Source organism: Hoplias malabaricus, chromosome 4 (assembly GCF_029633855.1).
Source record: "Hoplias malabaricus isolate fHopMal1 chromosome 4, fHopMal1.hap1, whole genome shotgun sequence".
Classification (NCBI taxonomy): Eukaryota; Metazoa; Chordata; class Actinopteri; order Characiformes; family Erythrinidae; genus Hoplias; species Hoplias malabaricus.
Window position 1 is genome coordinate 2897849 of NC_089803.1, and position 23711 is coordinate 2921559.

The 23711-nt window shown below is 41.5% G+C and overlaps 2 protein-coding genes and 1 long non-coding RNA gene across 4 annotated transcripts; 2 read left to right on the plus strand and 1 right to left on the minus strand.

Annotated features, from left to right (window-relative positions):
* Positions 1 to 1955: 1955 nt before the first annotated feature.
* LOC136694242 (zinc finger protein 135-like) lies at positions 1956 to 10116 on the plus strand. Of its 2 annotated transcripts, XM_066667639.1 has the most exons (5): positions 3819 to 3962; positions 4058 to 4214; positions 4703 to 4866; positions 5926 to 7313; positions 9809 to 10116. In XM_066667639.1, exons 4-5 carry the CDS (start codon positions 6033 to 6035, stop codon positions 9833 to 9835), a joined length of 1308 nt encoding a protein of 435 aa, XP_066523736.1. In that variant the 5' UTR covers positions 3819 to 3962; positions 4058 to 4214; positions 4703 to 4866; positions 5926 to 6032; the 3' UTR covers positions 9836 to 10116. The 2 variants fall into 2 exon arrangements, with proteins under 2 accessions (XP_066523737.1, XP_066523736.1); XM_066667640.1 differs by lacking the exons at positions 3819 to 3962; positions 4058 to 4214 and adding an exon at positions 1956 to 2136.
* A 539-nt stretch (positions 10117 to 10655) lies between these two features.
* LOC136694245 (uncharacterized) lies at positions 10656 to 18056 on the minus strand. The gene is made up of 6 exons (XM_066667649.1): positions 17931 to 18056; positions 17443 to 17630; positions 14171 to 14325; positions 13315 to 13778; positions 11926 to 12131; positions 10656 to 11204 (listed from the first exon to the last, which is right to left on the minus strand). The coding sequence occupies exons 1-6, from the start codon at positions 17944 to 17946 to the stop codon at positions 11013 to 11015; spliced, it is 1221 nt and encodes a 406-aa protein (XP_066523746.1). The 5' UTR covers positions 17947 to 18056; the 3' UTR covers positions 10656 to 11012.
* A 1796-nt stretch (positions 18057 to 19852) lies between these two features.
* Positions 19853 to 22236, plus strand: LOC136694271 (uncharacterized). The gene is made up of 3 exons (XR_010802159.1): positions 19853 to 20095; positions 21530 to 21605; positions 21786 to 22236. It is a non-coding gene; the product is annotated as an uncharacterized lncRNA (long non-coding RNA).
* Positions 22237 to 23711: the final 1475 nt, after the last annotated feature.

A 23711-nucleotide genomic window follows, 5' to 3' on the forward strand; every position in this document is an offset into this window, starting at 1 on the left:
ACTAACACTGAGGGTTTGTTGGATTAAAACTATATAAAATAAAAAACTGGATAAAACTTATGTACACAGGAACACTGTGTAAAAAATTGGCGGTGCAGCAGGTAGTGTCTCTGTCACAGCTCCAGGGGCCTGGAGGTTACATTTACATTTATGCATTTGGCAGATGCTTTTATACAAAGCGACTTACAAAAGAGGATCTAACATTCGAACTACAGCACAATTTATACAAATTACCTTACATTGGGTGCAATATGCCAGGAAGTAATAAGTGCATTAAAGAAAGACTTTCAGAGCAAGAGATACTCTCGGAAGAGCTGGGTTTTCAAGGGTTTCTTGAATGCAGAGAGGGTTTCTGTTGCTCTGATGGTGCTTGGAAGCTCGTTCCACCAGCGTGGTACCAGAGATGAGAATAGCCTCAACTGACCTGTACGGGGGGTTGGTCGTGTTAGTTGGCGCTCCTTTGAGGAACGGAGAGGGCGGGCGCTAACGTATGGTTTTAAGAGTCTATTGAGGAAGATGGGAGCAGAGCCAGTGAATACTCTGAAGGCCATCATTAGTGATTTAAATTTGATGCGAGCAGCTAAGGGTAGCCAATGCAGCTCAACTAATAGGGGTGTGACATGTGCTCTTTTAGGCTGGTTGAAAACCAGGCGTGCTGCAGCATTCTGGATCATCTGTAGCGGTTTCACAGCACAGGCGGGAAGACCTGTCAGGAGGGCGTTGCAATAGTCTAGACGGGAGATTACTAACGTCTGAACGAGGAGCTGTGTTGCATGTTGAGTTAGATATGGCCTAATCTTCCTTATGTTGAATAGGGAGAAGCGGCACGATCGAGCTACAGCGGTAACGTGTTCTGCGAAGGTCAGCTGGTCATCAACCATGACACCCAGGTTTCTTACAGCCTTGGTGGGAGCCACCGATAGGGACTCTAGCTTGATGCTGATGTTGTGGAGAATAGCTTGCTTGGCTGGGAGGACCAGCAGTTCAGTTTTGGATAAATTCAATTGGAGGTGATATTCCATCATCCATGTAGATATGTCAGAGAGACAGTCAGAGATTCGAGTTGCCACTGAACTGTCACCTGGAGGAAAGGATAAATAAAGCTGTGTGTCATTTGCATAGCAGTGATAGGAGAAGCCATGTGAATGTATGATTGGGCCTAGAGAGATGGTGTATAAGGCAAAGAGGAGGGGACCCCACACTGAGCCTTGGGGCACACCTGTGGTGAGGTGGTGTCGCGCTGATGTTTGTCCAAGCCATGACACACTGAAGGATCGTCCAGTGAGATAAGACTCAAACCAGGAGAGTGCTTTGTTCTTGAAGCCCATGTCAGCCCAGGTTGTTGGTTCAAGTCCGGCTCCAGGTGACTGTCTGTTAGGAGTTTGGCGTGCTCTCCCTGTGTCTGTGTGGGTTTCCTCCCACAGTCCAAAAGCACATGTTCGTAGGTGAATTGGCAACTCAAAAGTGTGTGTGTTGCCCTGTGACGGACTGGTGTCCCCTCCAGGGCGTGTTGCCTTGCACCCAGTGATTCCAGGTAGGCTCAGGACCCACTACAGCCCTGAACTGGATAAGGGTTACAGGCAATGAATGAATGAATGATGAATGTGTAAAATTAGTTTTTTTTTTTTTGCTCATAGGGATCCCCCTAATGTTATTCATATTAATAGCACTGTACTGAAATCAGTGGGGAGATGACACCACCTGTTCCCTACTCTAAAAATAACATAATGCCGTTTCTGCAGTGCTGAGCCCCAAGTTGCAATAACAGAGGCTTTGTTCTAAAATATTACAATGATTGTGGAGCTGTAATTTAAAGGTAAAAATATAAAACAGTGTTCTTTTAAAGTTGTCTATTGTGGTGCCTATCCCTTTAAGACAGTGTGTCTGTGTGTGTGTGTGTGAGAGAGAGCTGCAGTGCGGGGTGGGGCTCAGAGAGCAGAGCTGTGGTTTGATTCGCTCCTCAGTTAAGCCTGCCTCTGAACCCGATTGCTATGGCAACGAAGAGTGCTTCTCATCAGTCTGGCTATTCAAAGCTTAGTTGATATGAGGTTTCAGCCAATCGTGTCTGAGGGAGCGGGACTTGTGAGAGCGGGACTGTGTGTGTTGGAGAAATATCAGGAGCAGTTTTTGCTGAAGGTAAAAACATTTCCACGTTTTACAGACGATAAAGATAACGGACAAAGAGAGGGAGAGAGTGATCACAACACAAGCGCCTCTCTATTTAATACAGATAGTAGTTCAAAAGGGAACATTGCATTTCAACTGAGCATTCACACTGGAGAGAAACCATATCAGTGCTTTGTGTGTGGGAAAGGTTTTACTACACAGAATAATCTCCAAACACACCAGCGCATTCACACAGGAGAGAAACCATATCAGTGCTCAGAGTGTGGGAAGCTTTTTATTAAACTGAGTCACCTTCAGATACACCAGTGCATTCACACAGGAGAGAAACCTTATTCCATTTAATCAACACATATCTCTCCAACAGCATCAGTACCTTCACACTGGAGAGAAACCATATCACTGTTCAGAGTGAGTGATGAATTTTACAAGACTGAAATATTTCCGAGAACACCAGCGCACTCACACAGGAGAAAAGCCACATCAGTGTTGAGGGTGTGGGGAAGAGTTTTAACGGGATTGATTCTCTCAAAAAACACCTGCACATTCACACAGGAGTGAAGTGTGTCAGGATTCAGAGTGAAAGAAGTAATTTAGTAGAGTGAGGAGTCTCGGAGAACATCATTACAGTCATTATCAAATCTGATTTCATTATCAGATATTATTCATTTGACCCACATGCACAAGATGACAATCCTTCAAACTCACTGACCATTAGCAAAAGTCAGTCTGTTCAACCCAGTGTGCTTTTGTTTTAATGTGAAGATTATAACAGGGTTGGTGTTTTACTGTGCAGTGCTGCATCGCAAAGCAACCCTTTACCAAATGAGTACAATTTGGAAAATATTTCTAAAAGTAAGATTTAAAAGAACTTCAAAACTTGAGCTGATTTCAAAACCCATGTGAATGAATGTTTGTTTCAGTCTAAACTCTCAGGAAAACTCACTGTGCTGGTACCCTTTGTTCTCATTGTGGTAGTCTCACATTGTTAGAGTTTCTAGGCAGAGTCTGGTACTTCTCGATTAATGCGTTGAACGTATCAGACCCTCCATCAAGTTGTGTGCAGAGTGTCTGTGGCTCAGACCACTGTGGTGTTGCCCTCAGTGGTATATATCCAGTACCTACCATTTTCTATATTAATTATAGGTTTTCAGGCTTGGGACTGTAGGACTGAAAGGTCGTTGGTTTGATTCCCATGAGCAGAAGGAAAATTGGGGGCGGTGTGGCAGTGAAGGAAATAAATTTGCTTTCTGAAATATCTGGAGACGTTGGAAACTTGTGATTGTTCTCAACACCCAAATGAACATTGTGTTAAATGTGTTGTTGTTCAGACATTTTCATAAGCAGATTAATCTAATGACAGCATTATTAATTTGAATTAATCTGAGGGTTGAGGATAAATCTGATGAGCGTGGATTATCTCAATGTGGAATTTAATATGGGGCTGGGTGATATGGCCTAAGAATTAATAAAAAAAGCACCTAATAAATGCTTAGTTTCATTGGTTTCACACAGCACAAAAAACACAGAATCAGGTTTTGTGAGGGATTAAGTCTTAACGAAGGTCATATCAGCTGTCCCTGTAAAACTCACCAATGGCACATTTCACTTTTACTGCCTTTCTGACCAGTTCATTTGCTCAGCTTTTCTGTTGATCATTTTACAAAAATCTGTGGACATATTAAAGCCAGAACACCAGGGAGTGAGGGGTCAATATATGTATTATACACAGTTGTGACAGGACTACGTTATTCAACAACATCAGTATTTCTGCAGAAATATCTGGTTCCCAGTGATGCCCTGCTCTATGAAATACAACCGTCTAATAAAGTGTAAAGGTGATTGTGTTTAGTTCTTTTTTTTTTTTTTTTGACATTTTAAACTTTGTAAAGACTGGTTTTGGCTTACATTTATAAACTGCTTTGTCTATCAGATTTTTCACCATTGCACCACTGCATCCTGAGAAGGTTCTGCTTCTGAAGTGGACATCAGTGTGGACTTGTTCCCTTGCTGCTCAGAGGGCTCATTTATCACATACCGAAATGTAACAGCCCCGAAGAGTTTACCCCAAGGGGAAATGGCAAGGCAGAGTGAGAAAGAGCTGGTTCTGACCAAAAATGTTTTTGATAATTTCATTCACCAAATTATCATCTGATGCAGTCTTTGAGAGGGTCACATCTAGTGTGCTTGAGGGGGTGCTTGTGGAAAAAAAACTTGTTGAAGTTAATGAATAGACACCTTACACCAAGGGTCACCAGTCTTGTCCACAAAGGGTCAGTGTGGCTTCAGGTTTTCATTCCAACCAAACAGGAGTACACCCTGTATAACTGTTTAGAGAAGGAGACTAGTTGGTGGTCAGACAAGTAGAATCAGGTGTGCTCCATTTAATAAAGTGCAGTCTAAATCTAATTGGAATGAAAACCTTCAGCCACACTGGCCCATTTTGGATAAGACTGGTGACCCATGCCATACACCTACAGCTCTGCACACATGAGTATTGGGATTCAGACACTGTTTCTTTAAAATAGAGAGTGTGTGAGCAGCAGTGCAGTCTAACCTGCATCCGCCCTCTCTCCAGAGGAAACTCTCCTATTGGAACAAGGACCTGGTGTTTATGGCGACTGGCCAATCAGGGAGTAGGTTGTATGCAGTTCCAGCCAATCATACCTGAAGAGGCAGGGGCTGTGTGTGAGGAAGGAGCAGAAGGGGAGCTGTGTGAAATCAGGAGCTGTTTAACTGAAGGTAAAAATCTGTTTTACAAACTGTTTACACTGTGTTCTATTGAAGTTCACGGTGTGTGAGACAGTTCTACACTGTTTACTCTATCTCTCTCAGACACAGGTACAGACAGGTTCTCTCTCTGAAAGGAAGGTGGAGAAGGGAGGAAATGTGGGAGCTGCTGTGTCCTCACTGAGAATTAGAATGTGTGTGTTTGCACCTATTTATATAGGATACGGCTGTACTGAGATTTGCCTGAATATAGATTTCAGTTCTTAAATATAGATACTAGAATTAATAAAGCCATGGTTAACCTACAAAGAATGATTTCTTTAAAAGTTAAGATGTGTTTTATCTTATGTTATCTATAACTGCATTTTACTAAGATTTTTCTAGAAACCACAGTTCATGTTTCCCTTGAGTAACGCTGACCATGATTGATACTATATCTGACTGTTCCTCTTTCCAACTATGGCATGCTTTGAGCTTTGTGATCTGCACTGTAATTCAGAGAATGTGCTCTCAAACAATAATAACAGTTCATTAAATCTCTAGTGATTTAATGAATCACATTTTATAAGTGGTCAGAAACTTGTAAATAACTCATGAAAGAATAAAGTTACAAGCACACCATTGTTTTTCTTGTGAAATTCCCAATAAGTCTGATGTTTCACATGACCCTCTTCCCATTGGGGGGAGAAAAAGTTGGATAAAAAATGGCCGCCATGGTCACCACCCATCTTGAAAAGTTTCCCGCCTCCCATGTACTAATTTTCCACGAACAGGAAGTTAATATCACCAACTATTCCCATTTTATTAAGGTGTATGTATATAAATGGCCCACCCTATACTACTGCTTACACACTGTTCAGGTTTGTGTGCTTTTCAAAAATCTGAGTTACCTAAATATGTAAGAATCCATCCAATCCTTAGATACCTAAATATGTAAGAATCCATCTTGATTTGTGAACTGGGACTGTGGCAAGTGTAGTGTCTAAAAAATTTGAAACTTGATCTAATAATCTTTGCATATATACTTTGAAATTTCACATAGAATTTTAACTTTCTTTTTTTTTCTTCCAGAAAAGAAAAGCATGTCACCTTTCCTCTCCTTCTCCTAGTGTCTAGGACAGTTCTACACTACTTCCACAAATTCATTAAGAAAATATCACCAAGGGGAACAAACTGCTATGTGGACATTAGGAGATATTAAATGTGAGGATATAGTGTGTGGAAGCTCTAGTTCTCTGGAAATATCATTTGCTACATCTGACACTAGCACATCTGGAGGAGAAACACAAATGAATCCAGACAAAAAGAAAAATGTAGACTGCTCAGAATGTGGGAAGAGTTTTAATCAAAAGAGTTCTCTCAGAAGACACCAACGCATTCACACTGGAGAGAGACCATATTCCTGCTTAGAGTGTGGGAAGTGTTTTAATCAACAGATTTCTCTCCAGCAACACCAGCGCATTCACACAGGAGAGAGACCGTATTCCTGCTCAGAATGTGGGCAGTGTTTTACTTTACGGAGCAATCTGCAAACACACCAACGCATTCACACTGGAGAGAGACCGTATCACTGTTCAGAGTGTGGGAAGAGGTTTAATCAACTGAGTAATCTCCAAAGACACCATCGCACTCACACTGGAGAGAAACCGTATCAGTGCTTAGAGTGTGGGAAGAGTTTTACTAGACAGAGCGATCTTCGAATTCACCATCGCATTCACACAGGAGAGAAACCATATTCCTGTTCAGAGTGTGGGAAGAGTTTTACTGTACAGAGTCATCTCCAAAGACACATTCGTGTGCACACTGGAGAAAAACCCTATTCGTGTTCAGAGTGTGGGAAGAGTTTTACTGTACAGAGTCATCTCCAAAGACACCAGCGCATTCACACAGGAGAGAAACCCTATTCCTGTTCAGAGTGTGGGCAAAGATTTACTACACAGAGCAATCTCCAAAGACACCAGCGCATTCACACAGGAGAGAAACCATATTACTGTACAGAGTGTGGGAATAATTTTAAAGATCACAGTTCTCTCAGAAAACACCAGCGCATTCACACAGGAGAAAAACCATATCAGTGCTCAGAGTGTGGGAAGAGATTTACTCAACAGAGCAGTCTCAAAATACACAAGCGTATTCACACAGGAGAGAAACCTTATTACTGTTCCAGGTGTAAGAAGAGTTTTATTCATCAGAGTTCTCTCAAAGGTCACCAGTGTATTCAACCGGGAAAAAACCTGTACAGGTGTTCAGAGTGTGGAAAGAGTTTTACTCATTTGAGTAGTCTTCAAAGACACCAACGCATTCACACAGGGGGGAAACCATATCAGTGTGGGAAGAGTTTTACTGGACCGAGGGGTCTCCAGAAACATCACTGTATTCACCCAGAAGAGAAGCAATGCCAGTGTGGGATTACCTTCAGACATTTGGATATAAAGGCGCATAAATGCATTAAGAAAGAGGTAAATACATTCTGATGAAGTGTTGCTGGTTTGGGAATTTAACTGAGTCTCAGGTTAATTAACAAATTATGAGTGATACATTGATAAATAAACATTAATTTATCACTTCTAATAAGTCAGCTGTCTTGGCAACTTAATGCCTCAGTACTTTACAGGGTAGGGCTTGTTCAGTGGCTGTGTTGGTCCAGCCCTACACTGTCCTTTCTCGGTCACCTTCGGTCTTCTGCTCATTGGGATGTTAAGGGGAGAGACCAGGTCCTTGACCATATCATTCCTACAGCCCCAGTATGCCACCTTACTGGGTTTAGTTAGGCTGGGGATTTGGACTATGTGCATTTTTATGTATTTCTCTGTGTTACATGCAGGTTCAGCCACAACAGAAGACAAAATAAAAGAAAAATAAATGAATAAAATGAGAAAACTGTACTGTACTCTTTTAAGTGTTTATTTAGTAGTGTGTTTTAGTTTCAAAAGCTAAAAAGGCCAAATTACCCCCCTCCCCATAAATAAATAAATAAATAAATAAATAAATAAAATAAAACACCCTTACACTAGTGAAAGGAAACCAGGAGGAAAGTGGATAATAACACAAATGGCATCAAACTCCCTGCTACAGGGTTAACACTTGGACATAGATAAAGCACATATATATGCCAAATAAGGCATTCAAAAATCACATTTCACAAGAAATTAGAGACAGCAGACTGCCAGCTGCCCAACTTGACACTGCTTTTAAAGAAAGCCAGGAATCTAGGGCAGCCAATCAGGAGTGAGAGGGCAGTACAGAAACCAGAGGCAGCCAGTCAAGAGCAGTGGGGCGGTACCAGATCAGTCAAAGATTGATAGGCTACACCCAGAGCAGATTAACAGAGAAAAATACAGACATGGCATATTTGACAAACATTACAGTCTGGGGTTGTAACAGTCTTACAGTTGTAAGTCCACCTGCACAGCTGCTGGTGCTCATCTATCATTACCTGGAACTCTTTACTGTAAAGGACCAGGGGCAAGCCAATATATCTGTGTGGTCATGGTGAAAATAATCAGGAGTGAGCTACACCTCTGGTCATTCATTTAATAATTCTTAGCTAACCAACTCCATTGGTGCACACTTTTTGTAAAAATCCCATTTCCAGAAAAGCTATGATAAATCTGGGATTTAGTCATTCACTTCAAGGTTTGCTTCACTGACAAAAGCACAATGGAATGTATTTCTCATGTTTTCAAAGAACAGATTTAGAATTTGATTCTTGCAACACACTCCAATTTGGCACATAATTAAAACACCCGTGAAAATGCTGGTGGATATAAAAGGACTGTCCACCAAAAGTTAGGTTATTGTTCATCACTTTATACCAAACCTCATGAAATATTCACATGCTTCCAATCCATTGAAATTGTTTACACTTGCATGAAATGGAATGGAAATAAACTGCATGACTGGATATGTCCTAGTTGGTTCGCAGTGGACTGACTACAAATAAAAGATATAATTTAATCCATTATTGTTCTAAAAATGCAATAAATGTACAATTAATTCAACTTAGTTTTTTAGACGGTTTTTCCAGTATGGCACTCCTGAATATTTCCATTGATCCATCCATCCATTATCCACCGCTTATCCGGATCCGGGTCGCGGGGGAAGCAGTCGGAGCAAAGAAACCCAGACCTCCCTCTCCCCAGCCACCGACACCAGCTCCTCCGGGGGTATACCGAGGCGTTCCCAGGCCAGTCGAGACATATAGTCTCTCCAGCGTGTTCTTGGTCTGCCCCGGGGCCTCCTCCCCGTTGGACATGCCCGGAACACCTCTCCAGGAAGGCGTCCAGGAGGCATCCGAACCAGATGCCCGAACCATCTCAACTGGCTCCTCTCGACGTGGAGGAGCAGCGGCTCCACTCCGAGTCTCTCCCGGATGTCCGAGCTCCTAACCCTGTCTCTAAGGGAGAGTCCAGACATCCTGCGGAGAAAACTCATTTCAGCCGCTTGTACCCGCGATCTCGTTCTTTCGGTCACTACCCAAAGCTCGTGACCATAGGTGAGGGTTGGGACGTAGATTGACCGGTAAATCGAGAGCTTTGCTTTTCTGCTCAGCTCTTTCTTCACCACAACGGACCGGTACAGAGCCCGCATTACTGCTGACGCTGCACCGATCCGCCTGTCAATCTCACGCTCCATCTTTCCCTCACTCGTGAACAAGACCCCGAGGTATTTAAACTCCTCCACTTGAGGCAGGATCTCACTTCCAATCAATTTCCATTGATCTTTAATAAAAGCCCAACTGTACCTCAGATAATGATGGTGAAGTTAAGCAAAAGGCTCAGCTTTAATCTAGAGGTTTATGACGTTTGTAAATTAACATTCCTGTCCAAATAAATGCTATAAATATATAGAATTGATATGACTTTGTGTTTAAAGTGATTAATGCTGTGTAGTGCTAATAAACATTGCTTACAATACAGTACATATACTTTATTATTTTTCTCTTTTGGTGTAGGAATCACCTTCTGACTGGGAATGTTGAGCCCTGCGTCTAGAGATTGTCATCACAAAGCACAGAAAACACGACTAAAATTTATTTTCTACAAGGCACTCTTCTGAGAACAATTCTGAGATTGGCTCCTGCTGTGAAAATAATGTATGTATAATTGGATGCCAACAGCTTTCAGAAAACATTTCAGCACCAAAAAATTGTCCTTTATGATATGTTTGCAAACAGCTTCTCAACTGAAAGATACCCTCTTAGATTTGCAAAGGGATGCCCTGTCTTTCTGAACACCCACTAATCTGGTGTGCTGTGAGATGGAGAGCTGTGTATATATTGATTTTCTTACAGCAGTCAATGGAAGCAAGGGAACAATTGCTGTCCAAGCTTATTCTCTACACAATGCTCCTTAGATTGAATACAAATATTTATGTAAATACCTTTGTTTCTGTGACATGATACAGCACCTTTTAAATTGTTTAAAGTCATGTAGGGCATGGTGTAACATGTCTTTAATATTCAGAAATATTATCCCCACTTCTTTTTTTTGTTAAAATTCTGTGATACAGGAAGCAGTATTGAATGAATATGATAGGGTTTTTATGGCTAAATTTTACTACCATTTTTTTTCTTTAATGCACATATTAAAATGTAATGTCTAACGTTGTAAATAATTTAAAACAATGTTTATTAATTTAATGCAACATGTTACCAGCCTATGTTAGGAAGTTTTATATTCCTCTGAATGATTCTTGGCATTGGGCATGGAGACTTCAATGCAGCTGAGTTTATTCATATAGACATACATTGCAATGTACAACATTTAATGAGTTGTGATGGAGGCACTAATTAATCTGAAAGTGTAGTTAGAGTTAGAGATGAGAGTCAGCCCTCCACATTCAGACCCTCACAGTGGACACTGGTGGGTCAAAGGAAAAAGAGGCAGGAGTCTGAGACAAACACAATGCCTTTGAAAGCTTTATTGAAATGCAGATGTTTAAAAGGTCAGTATCATTGTGTAACACATGATAGTGACAGTTAAACATGGATTAGTTAACATCCAAAGTTTATGCTAATGATAAAATGCATAAGCGATTAGAAAAAGAGAATAAAGCAAAATTTAGAGAATACAGGTGAGTTATAGTCCTAATTAGTAAAGTGAGTAAAGTATGATTTTTTTACTGACAGCCTTAAATTCGCATTAGCATTAGCATCCTCAGTAGTTGACTGCAGAAGTACCACAAACTTTAAGGTTCTCTAGCTGTTTTTTCACACAGTCATATTGTCTCTGCCACTCCTGTGGAGACAGGGTGCTCGGGTCAGTCTCCAGGAACTTGTAGGCATCCTTGGACTGAATTCTGAATATTACAACAGCTTTATTACAGGAGTCACCAAAGCTGCGCCAGATCTGTGAAAACAGCACATTACAATAGTCAGATATTCAGCCTGCCTTACTGCTCTCTGGTATCTCTAGGGATACATATATACAGTACTTTTAATTCGGGAACATAACTGTACCATATTCTATATTAACTAGATTTCAAAGTTTTGTTGATGTCATTCGCCCCGTTTCATCTCCAGGACTTTTATTCTGTTCTTTTATTCTCCACAGTTGTATAATGAAAGATTCTGGGCTCATTTGCAGTTGGGTCTCATTATCTCTGCTTTCACACGCAAGAACTGTATCGAAGCTCTGGCTCAATTGTGCATTTCAATGTCACTAGTTTTGCAAATTGGCAGGAAAAAGTAACCACACTTTTGTGATGCAGGACATTTCACTGAGCAGGAGTCCCCACTAACATTGAGCTGTTCTCATGTAAGAAGATTTTTATCCGTGCAGGCCAGTGCGAGGCTTGTGTTTTTCTCTGTGCTCTCATTACAGAGCTGACCTGATTATCGTAACACATTAAAATGAGGTTTTATTATACATTGGACAGGGAAAGAACACAATGAGTTGAAGCAGTCACGTTACAAAATGAACCAATCACACAGCTCCACACGTGGCACGGGAAGTGGAGAAATTCCATACCACTGAAATAAACTGTGAACATTATTCTGTTCCTCATATTTACAGTCACGTTGGTGTGAGATAAAAACCAAAAACCACCTTCCTGCCCATCATCACTTACCGCTGAGGCTTTCCGTATAGACATCACAAAGTCGTTCTTAAGGTCAGGTTCATCAATGAGATCTTCACCCACAAAGGTTTTTGCTTTGATGAGACCAAGCAAACCTAGCACTTTCTCCCAGAAGACTTTGAGATCATTGAGGATTTGCTGAATTTTACTCAGGTATATCTGGACATCACTAAGGTGGGTGGGCTCCGGGATGATACCTGGTGAAAGAAAAATATAGACATACACTCACTGACAGTTCTGCAGTGCTCAATAGTTACCCAGAGTTTTCCTATTCCACATTTTAACGATGGAGTGGCTGTTACATGGTGATTGTGGTGGCTGAGATGGAATTAAAACTAAGCAAACAAGTAGAAGAGACCAGTGCGGGTAAGTGAGTCTCCAACTGAGAACAGCGTGCAGGGAACTTTCATTAGACTCATACTGAATTGTGGAATATAATTTGAAAAATATTTCCAATGTCCAGGATCAAAGGGGTCAGCTGTTGCCAAATGGGGGCAGTTGTGGCTTAAAGGTTGAGGATGAGCTTGGTACTGGGAGTTTGCCTGTTCGATCCCTGTGACCAGTGGGAACATCCACAGGTGTAGTACTCTTGAGGAACGCACTTAACCCCCAAACGCTCCCCATGCACCAAAGCTGGCTACCTGCACACTCCAGAAGAGTGTGTTCACTGCCTCTAATCTAGTGTGAGTGTGTGTAAACGTCGCGGTCAAATTTTATTGTACAGTTGTATTCACTAATTCATATCACATCTAATATGAAAAATTATCTGTTTTTTTTCGGACACAAACACTGATTTTAATGTAAACGTAAAACATAAATGTGCATTTGTCATGGTACAATGAAATATGTCTTCCACATTAGTGGCTGTGAAAACACACCCAGAGCGGGGAGCAGTTGTGGGTTCGGTGTCTCAAGGGCCCATCAGCTGTGGATTGAGGAGGACAGTGCTGTTCCTTCACTCCCACAGTTTTCCTGCTGCTCGTGGGAATCAAACCAACAACCTTTCAGACCTAAGCCCTCTACTCTAACCATTAGGCGACAGCTGCCCACTGGCCCACTTCTTAAAATGAGGAAATGTTTTTTGATTTAACTGGTAAAATGCCGAAATTGTACAATTGAATAAACAAGGCTCCCCCTGGCCACCACAGTGACACCAAACCAGTCTCAAACCTGTTTGCAATATTGTTGATTAAAGAAAGTGCAGCTCATGACACATATTTTTGAAATTGTATGTGCTGTTTTGGAGGTGCTGTTTACTTCAGTCTACCAAGACTATGCTCCGTGCTGATGGACAGCTCAATAGATTAGATTTTGAAATTACCTTATTACCTTATTATTATGTGCCAAAGCACTAATAATAATAATAATATTCATACTCACCCAGTTCAATCTGTAGTTTGGATAGCTGCATCCGCTTGTCAATCAGCTGAATCTGAAGGGTCCACTCCCTCTGTTTTTCTGCATTCTTTGAATCATTCAGTCTATTCACATCTGCTTCAAGTCTCTTGATATTGGCAGTAGCTTGAGGAACAAATTTGGACTCTTCCGCGGCTTTAATGATAGCACCAATGAAGGGCACACATGCAGCTATCATGCTAAGCTTTTGAGTTTTGCATGCCAAGTCTCTCACTGCATTCTGAAGCTCTGAGTTTTTGGCATCAATTTCTCTCTGGATTTCATTAATCTTGGTGGTGGAGCTTCTCATATTGCCTTCAAGTCCCTTTATGGCATCCATCATTGCCTTCTGTTCCTGGGCGAGGTTCTTCAGTGCAGCTTCTGTCTCTTTCTTTTCTGTGTTGATGTCACTTGTTGTCATAGCTACGTCTTTGTTGAGTGCTTCGTACCTAAATGTTTCATATTAAAATCATATTCAATATAAGACGTAAAATATCTTATGCCAATCCATTAGAGATTCACATAGGGCCTCTTTTCACCAGCACACACCACTGACTGGAGAGTGACACATTTTAAGTAGAAATGTAGTCTAAATGGGGGGCTCTAGGAAATTTGCTTGAATGACTGCTCACTGAGGTCAAGGATGATGGATTTTGTCACATCCAAACTCTGGCATAATACTTTAAGGAATTTTATTTCAGTCATTTTGTTGGTTTACGTTTTAAAGAAAATAAAATCACAGTAAAATTAGAAACTAAAACAAAGTCTAATTAAATAAAGGTGAGTTAAAACATAGAGTCCAGTGCTCACTATGACAATGTTAAAAAAAAAGTTTAATTACCTTTGCACCATCCTGTCCACGTCTTGAATAATTTCAGTGATCCAGGTTTTTGCTTTCTCTAGGTACTTTACAGCCAGTGTTGGCTTATTACATTCAATGGCATTAATCAGAATGGGAAACAGAGAGGTGACCAAGTTGTTGCTGGTGCCCACACACTGCAGTAGAAAGAAGAATATGAGAATTTGTCAGTGTCTAGATTCTTTAAACCTGTTTCTCTCTCATCATGTCTGCCCACATCAAGCCAGTCTGTGAAATGCAGGACAACAGGACCCTGGACTTGTTGTATGCTAATATTAAAGGAGCATACATCTCCACAGCTCTCCTTGCACTGGGCCGATATGACCACAACCTTGTATTCCTCACTACACAGTTCAAGCCCTTGGTCCAAATACAGACAGTGAGGAAGTGGTCACCTGAGGCAGTGGAATCACTGCAGGCATGTTTTGAGGTCACGCAGTAGGATGTTCTCTGTTAACCACGTCATCGAGACATTGATGAGATTACAACATGTGCCACCGATTATGTTAACTTCTGTGTGGACTCTGTTGTACCTTCAAAGACCATCTGATGCTTCCCCAACAACAAACCATGTGTCACAAGCAGCCTAAAAATTCTTCAGGTCAGGGAACAAGAACGAGCTGAAGAGGGTGCAAGCAGAACTCACAATAAGGGCTAAACTGGAGACCAAATTGGAGCAGAACAATGCATGTCATGTGTGGACAGGTCTGAATGACATCACTGGCTTCAGTCCATGCAGCTCTAGAACAACAACAGTGGGCCGCCCCATTGTCTACACAGTCTCCAGTGTTCTCGCCTTTTAACACCTTAGGAAGACAACAGCCACCACCATCACAGCCCATACCTCCTCCACACAGATCATTTACACCTCATCTGACCTGAACATCTGACTTTGCATACCGGGATGGCATTGGAGTGGATGATGCGTTTATCTACCTACTGGACAAGGTGTACTCCCATCTGGACACAACATGCAGCACTGTAAGGATCATGTTCTTTGATTTCTCCAGTGCTTTCAACACACTACAGCCTGTGTTACTTGGAGAGAAACTGTGACAGGTGCAGGTGGATGAATCCATCATCTCATGGACGATGGACCTGAACAATCACCCTCTGTATGTGCGGCTGCAGGGTTGTGTTTCAGACACTGCCAAATGCAGGGTGGGGGCACCCAGAGGACTGTATTATCACCATCCTGTTCAACATCTACACCTCTAGACATCTACACCTCCTACACCTGCAGAAATTCTCAGATCACACTGCCATTGTGGGGTGTATCAGGAACAGACAGGAAGCTGAATACAGGGAGGTGTATCAGGAACAGACAGGAAGCTGAATACAGGGAGCTGGTGTCAGACTTTATCAGCTGAACCATCTGCAGCTCCACATCAGTAAGTTGAAGGAGATGGTGGTGGACTTCAGGAAACTCAGACCTGCCTCATCACCAGTCTCCATCAATGGAGAGGAAGTGGAGGTGGCTGGTAGTTACAAGGACCTGGCCATGCACTTGGACAACATGACTGAACTGGAGAATTATCACCTGTGCAGTGTTCAAGAAAGGACAGAGTACTGTACTTTTTGAGAAAACTGAGGTAGTTTGGAGTGTCCACTAAACTCCTTTGGACATTCTACCAGTCCGTTGTTGCCAGCATTGTATTCTGTGCTGTCGTGTCCTAGGGCAACAGCATCAACAAAAGTGCACTGAACAAACTGAACAAAGTAATCAAGAAATATGGCTCTCTTGTTGGAGTCAAACTGGACACTCTAGAAGTGGTGGCAGAAAAACTGACACTTAACAAGCTGCTGGCCATTAGGGACAATACTTAATACCCCATGCACACTACATTGGACGTAGAAGCACGTTGAATGGAGACTGATACCGCTGCTTTGTGCTAAGGAGCAGCGTGTGAGATTGTTTCTTCCCACAGCAATAAGGCTTTACTATGAGTCTCTCCTTACTGCAGGGATACTACAGATCTCCTACTGTCTGATCTGTGCTGAACTACACCATACTGTTACACGTCCAGTCCATACTGTCAGTTATACTATCATGATGTACCCATTGTCACTGCTTTTTATCTTTTACTGACAACTGATTCTGAACACCACAAGTGCAATAGTAACTATGCTGCTGTTTTTGACATGTACATTTATTTTTATAGCCATTTTTCACCTGTGTTGTAATGTAATGATGCTAAGGCTGCTCTTGTGTCATATACAGAACTCAAATGTATTTAGACCCTCCTCAATTTTAATATATTAAAGTTCATAGCACCGTAGCACACTTTATTACCTGTGACCCACTACTATATCCCTGCTTTATTTATTGTTATTTATTGTTAGTACTGTGACAATACAATTTCTTTCAGGATCAATAAAGTGTTATCTTATCTTCTTATCTACATAACATCGTTATTTATTTGTGATTCTTCAACTGAAGTGTTCAAAACAAATATGTGCAACAAAAGCATTTTATTAATTTAGAAATTTTATTTGAATTTGATAAATGATAAATTCAATCGAACAAAAGCAAATTACATAACTTCAGTTGGGATATTATAACGCTCTTTTAAAGCCCTTATTAAACATTTCAAGGCATGAACTGCAAATTAACTGGCTGCTTATTACTACACTTTTAACCTATAATAGGGTCATTTGAATTTCCCTGAACGTTTATTTTATTTTGATGTTATTAAATTGTTGTTTTATCTTTGCATTCATTGGGAAGATTAAAATTAAATGGTCTCGTTTCATTTTTTGTTTTCTTTTGCTGTCTATGAGTGCACAACTGCAGGGGAAAGTGTATTTTATCCAGAAATGGTGACAGTTTGAATAAAAAAATGACTTTAATGATTTTAAAAACTGCAGAGGGTGAACAAGATTCATTACAAAAAACAGCATCAAATTTGATTATGCGTGGCCATTGATAAGCCTGTGGTACACTGATTGGCTGAGGGCCAGCATAAGGGACCAGTTTTCTTATCTTTATAAACCAGAGCTCAGAGGTGCAATAGAATCTCAGATCAGTGGTCAGTGATGCTGAGAAATTGCTACTTGGCTTTCATAGCACCATGTTATCATACATGAGGCCAGACTGAAGCATGTTTTTTTAACTGCTGCTCCAGTGTTTACCTAGACTAAAATCTTAGCTCTTATCTCTCATCTTATGTCCTATCACCATGTGAACTGGTGTTACTGTAGGAACTGACTCAGTATGAAATGACACACAAGTGAATTTGAAAAGTGTAAGGTACCTTCAGCATGACAGCCTCAGAAGATCCAAAGAGCATCTGTGTATCCACACATCGCATCCTGAGGAGCCTCTCCAGCTTGGGGAATTTAGCCAAACACAGATACGAGAGGTGATAGAGAAGAGAGACCTGCTGAGATGAGGGCAGGAGCCCCTCAGTGAACTCAGGACCCCAAACAGTGGGCACAAGATCTGTGAGTTTCACAAAACATAAACCTGTTAATACATTAATTATTAATTAATTAATTAATTAATAATTTGGTCATTAGGATATGGTTGTCCACAGGTGTGAGTGTGTGAGTGACTGGGTGAGTGTGTGAAACTCTCCACAGTTGTGAGTATGAGTGGATGGGTGAGTGTGTGGTCCTCTGTCCAGTGTGTGTTCCCAGTGCCTGTGCGCCCAGTAATTCAGGAAGGCCCTGGACCCACGCAAACCAGAACTGGATAAGTGGTTACAGACAATGAATGAAATATTCATATTATTTTACTTACCCTTGCAGTCAGCCATTGTCTATAAAACAGGCAGTATGATGTTGTATGCGCTTCTAAAAATAAATTGTACAAAAAATGTTGAGAAGTGTGAACTCTTAAAAGAGGACAAATGAAGGAAACTCAGACCTTCTTCAAGGTGTAGAGTACTGAACTTTCACCGATGTTCTTTTATACCTTAATACATTGCCTGAAGTCACAGTCGGAGAAGTTGTGAAATTTGTCCCTCCCAGTTGTTATCTTATATCTGTCTCATCAGTATCTGTCTCAGTATCTTTCCATCAACTACTTTGTTGTGAAAGAATTAAACAAACCGTTCCACTGGAATGACAATGAAAAAGATTCAGTTTGTGAAATTTCACTCTTAAGTTCTATCATGTTGCTTGTTGCTTCACAAAGCATTTAGCTCATTGAAAGGAAAGAAAGGAATAAATAACTAAAAATGACTCAAAATATTTATCAATAATTTTAATCAGCTTGTAGATATAAATTTGCACTTATAAAAATATTTTTCTGTGTCTCAGAACCATTTTTTATAAAAAGGTCTCTGAAGCAGAACAAGACTCCCTCCGCAGTCTGTCTCTCCTGAGATTGTCTCATCAGCCCTTCACATTTTAACATCTGTGAACAGTATGCTGTGATCAACTGACATCAAAACGGACAGAATTTGTGCTCAGGTTAAAACCCTGACTCAAATTCCTCAGGTAATTTGTGTGACATTAGATACACATTTAAATTTTGAAAACAATCTTTTCTAAAAGTTAATGAAAAAAGGATGTTGTTCTTAAATGATACATTATGGCAGGAACCAAGCTTTTCTGTTTAAGTAGAGGCTTCAGCAGCACCACGTTAAAGCATCTGGAAAATCCTCTGATCACAGACATTAGCACTGTATTTCAGGCAGAATCAGAATGATTCTGTGACTGACAGGGCCTGTGACTGACAGAGGCCAAAAAATGAATGCATTAGGATATATTAATTTCAATATTAATCAGCAGGTAGTGTCTCTGTCACAGTTCCAGGGTCCTGGAGGTTGGTGGTTCGAGTCCCGCTCTGGGCGACTGTCTGTGAGGAGTGTGGTGTGTTCTCCCTGTGTCTGCGTGGGTTTCCTCCGGGTGACTGTCTGTGAGGAGTGTGGTGTGTTCTCCCTGTGTCTGCGTGGGTTTCCTCCGGGTGACTGTCTGTGAGGAGTGTGGTGTGTTCTCCCTGTGTCTGCGTGGGTTTCCTCCGGGTGACTGTCTGTGAGGAGTGTGGTGTGTTCTCCCTGTGTCTGCGTGGGTTTCCTCCGGATGACTGTCTGTGAGGAGTGTGGTGTGTTCTCCCTGTGTCTGCGTGGGTTTCCTCCGGGTGACTGTCTGTGAGGAGTGTGATTTGTTCTCCCTGTGTCTGCGTGGGTTTCCTCCGGGTGACTGTCTGTGAGGAGTGTGATTTGTTCTCCCTGTGTCTGCGTGGGTTTCCTCCGGGTGACTGTCTGTGAGGAGTGTGATTTATTCTCCCTGTGCTTGCGTGGGATTTCTCTGGGTGCTCCGGTTTCATGTTTGTAGGTGGACTGGTGACTCAGGAGTGTCTGTAGATGTGAATGTGTGAGTGTGTGTCGCCCTGTGAAGGACTGGTGCCACCTCCAGGGTGTGTTCCTTCCTTCTATATGTTGGGGATAAGCAATTTATTATTTTGTGTTTTTTTGTGGTGTTTAAATTGAGCTTTATTTTGTCAATGTGTGCATATTTGTGGTGGGTTGTGTATTTATTTATTTGTTATTTTTCTCTGTATATGTTGCTTGCCACCTGCTGCTACCTCTAATTGCTGACAGGACCAATAAGGACGATCATTGCTGGGGGAAATTAACTGACGTAATTTTGGGAGGAGGACACTTTTTGTTTTTAAGGAACTGAAGGAGACCGACAAAAAAGAAGAGAGCAGAAGAGGAGCAAGGGAAGGCAGGCGGTCACGGCGTGACGACTAGTGCGTGGATATAGGTAATTGAGTAAAGGACCTTGACTTGGCGTCGCGGCGGAGAGAGTTGGAAATCGAGCCGTCGCGAGTGATCCTGAGAGGGCCAACGAAGTAGCTACCAGACCGAGGTGAGAGGAGCTGGTGACGCTGGTGATACGAGACGGGGGGCGCTTGGACGCCCACGTCAAAGGCTGTTTACGATCAGCCTCGGAACGGTGTGAGTACTGTAGCCTTAATTGTTGTGGCCTGAGTGTCTCCAGCTGCTAAGATTAGTTCGCTAGCCGTTAATAGGTTTTAACCTCTCGCTTGGAACCTCCAACTTATTTTAGTTCATTTTAGTAGTTCTGGATTACTGCCGGCTGTTTTATTGTGTATTTTAGAGTACTGGAGTGGACGTGACCAAGGGGCGCTTGTGAGACTGGGACCTTGCTACTTAAGGGACTACCTCCCAGGGCCCACCAGAGTTTCCCTCTTTTTGTTTCCTCCTTCGCTCTTCTTCCCCTGGACTGGTGTCGATTGGAAGAACAGTTTTATTATTGTATTGTTTTATTGATTGAAATTCACAAATGAGAAATTTGTAATTTTATGACTGGAATTTAGATTGGTCTATTAGTTGCTGGGCAAATTCTGTTTTCCCCTGACCGAACAAGCTTTTGGGTAAAGCTGGAAGGGGGTTACGTTGGGGAGAGTGCATTAGACACTTTGGGTTTTGTAGTTTTTTTTTTTTTTTAATACATATTTGTAAATTTTGATTTAAATTATATTATTTCAAATTTAGGGTTTCAAGTAAGCCCTTCAACCTTGTTACTCCTCCCTCCCCCAGAACATTTTCTTGGCGTAGTCGGCAGGATCAGGGATTGAAACAGAGCCCAGCACTCAGATCTTGTTTTTGTGTGTTCTTTTTTTTTTTTTTTTTGATAGAATGATGATGCCAGTGTTTCCTGATGCCCCTTGGGTACCTACATTTAGGGTGGTGAAGATGTCAGTACATGTGGGGATTGGAAGGAACAAATTCAAGGGCTATTAGAAGTACAGGATTTAACAGAAGCTAAAAATATATAGATTTTAATGAGTGCTTTAGCTGGGGAAGCAAAGCGCAAAATCAATGTTTTAGAAGTAGGTGAAAGATACCGCAGTAAAAAAAAATGTCAACAACTAGATGCTCTTTTTGCTGCAGAGGAACCCCTCCCAATTTTAAGAACTCAGTTTTTTAGTAGCAAGCAGAGGTCTGGAGAAACTTAAATTTTGTATTATGTTTGCGAGAGCTCTTTTGTAGGTTGCGGGGGCTGAGCGCAGTGGGGACACTTACTGAAGTTCAGCTAAAGGATCAGTTGCTGGGTTGGACTAGGGTTGGAAGATGGACCTTTTTTGCCGAGCATTACAGACTTATGCACGCCGAACGCCTGCAGCCACGTTTACTGAGTTCCATCAAGAGGCCTTGTTGTTGGAGCTGGAATATGGGCCTAATACGTATGATCTATCCTGTGCAGTAATGCAAGAGTCAGTCTCAGTCCCTGCTTCAACAGGCCCAGTGGAAGGTGGAATTAAAGAGAGAATTAATGAAAGAAATGCATGGACAAATGCGTGAAATGAAATTCAAGAGCCCATAGCTACAAGAGACTAATTCCGCTGTCAATTCCTCCCAACAGAACGCTCATTGAGCAGTGTCTCCTGGAGTAGCACGCAGGAGGGAATTCCGGGACCCTGATCAGTGGAATTCAGATGGTAAGCCCATTTGACAGCATTGTAAGCGTGCAGGCCATTTTGCTAGGGCCTGTGGCAGGCCTTCCACTGCTGGACCATTGTTATAATTATTATTATTTATTTCTTATGGTGAAGGTAAATTGCCACAGTGCCCTTTGCTGGAAATGCACCCATAATCTAAAAGTGTTTTCTTCTCTGTAGTGGCTGCTGTGAGCTGTTGTGTAACCTCTGAACTGGAGAAATTTAATCATGGGCTACATTCTGTCTGACGGCAGATCTTCAGTGAAGTCTCCACAGATAAGTAATGGACCATGTTCTATGACCTCTAAAGAGGTGACAAAGATTAGGTAAAAATAGATAACTACTGTAGGTCTATCTGGAGGTCTGAAAATTACTGAAATTAATGCCAGTGAAGGACTGGTGACCCCTTCATGTTGTGTTCCTGCCTTGCGCTCTGGAACCACTGCTGCCATGAACTGGATAAGAGTTACAGAAAATGAATGAATGAATGCATTCTGTTTGTATTTACTTTTTTCAGAGCATCTTAACTTTTCTAGTATTCAGTTACAATAAAAAGAAATAAAGCAATGAAATTTCATTTTTATACTCTGTGGTAAAAATTTTTTTTAAATAGGCATTTTTGCTTCTTGGTTTTGGGCCCTTTTTATATAGCATTTTTACAACAGAAGCACTCTGAGACATTTCTGATTACGACACAGCCCTGGTTCAGAGAATGGACAGTGTCATTTAATGCACAAGCTTCGTGCATTAAATGACACTGTCCATTCTCTGAACCAGGGCTGTGTCGTAATCAGAAATGTCTCAGAGTGCTTCTGTTGTAAAAATGCTATATAAAAAGGTCAAGCTCTTCAAAGTAATTAACATTTTTCCACAGCAGTGCTAAAGATGACATGATAAAGTTGTGACACAATACACTGTGCTGTAATGTTTGAAGGAGAAGCTAAGTATAATCTAGAAGCATGGAGAATATCCCAGCGCTGCTCAATGGTTTGACAGGCTTGTCAGTGAAAATTATAGCTGTGATGAAAATTGTGTATTTATTTTACACACCTGTAAGTCAGCTGTTCACGAAGCAATTAAATTGATTATATGATGTCTTCTGCTTGCTCTTTCATTGACTTGTCTTGCGTGTGACATTCAAACATTCAAATCTATCTGGTTCTTCACTGAAGTTTCATTCATTCATTATCTATAACCCTTATCCAGTTCAGGGTCCCTGTGGGTCCAGAGCCTATCTGGAATCATTGTGCGCAAGGCAGGAATACACCCTGGAGGGGGTGTCAGTCCTTCACAGGGCAACACACACTCGCACACTTGCTCACATTTACGAGTCGCCAATCCACCTATCAATGTGTGTTTTTGGACTGTGGGAGGAAACCGGAGCACCCGGAGGAAACCCACGTGGACACAGGCAAAACATACCAAGACAGTCACCCGGAGCAGAAATCAAACCCACAACCTCCAGGTCCCTGGAGCTGTGTGACTGCGACACTACCTGCTGCACCACCGTGCCGCCCTTCACTGAAGTTTTTTAAAAACAATTTGAAAAAAACAATGAAAAATATTTCATTAAATACCTATAATAAACACTGTTTATATGTAAAATGGACTGTCAATGTTTGGCTCAAAACAATAATATAAGAATGTTGCTAAATGTAGTGAGAAATAAGAAACCTCCATCACTGGAATAAGCCAGAATTATATGAGAAGAACTATTATTTATGATTTAAACTCTAACTTACATTGTCACATATAATTATAGTGTTGCAGAGTGTACATTTTACAGACCGTTTATGACTAGAACAGAAAAATTCTCTAGTAACGGTGATAATGCCAAACCAAGCACAGTCTGAGCTTACACCTGTGCATCCGCTCCTACAGACAGTACCGTTGTTTGAATGACATGCCAGAAATTTGCGGTGCCAGTGCAGTTTTTCACTTTCACAGAAATCATTGCACAAGAAGCCGATCAGGATGTGACTCAATACTGAGTCACTCTTTCAAAACACGGGCAGATATTTTCTATCCAAAGGAACATATAATCAATCACAGCATAAAAACTCTCAGAATTCTAACAGTTGATGGCATTACAGAAACACTACCACT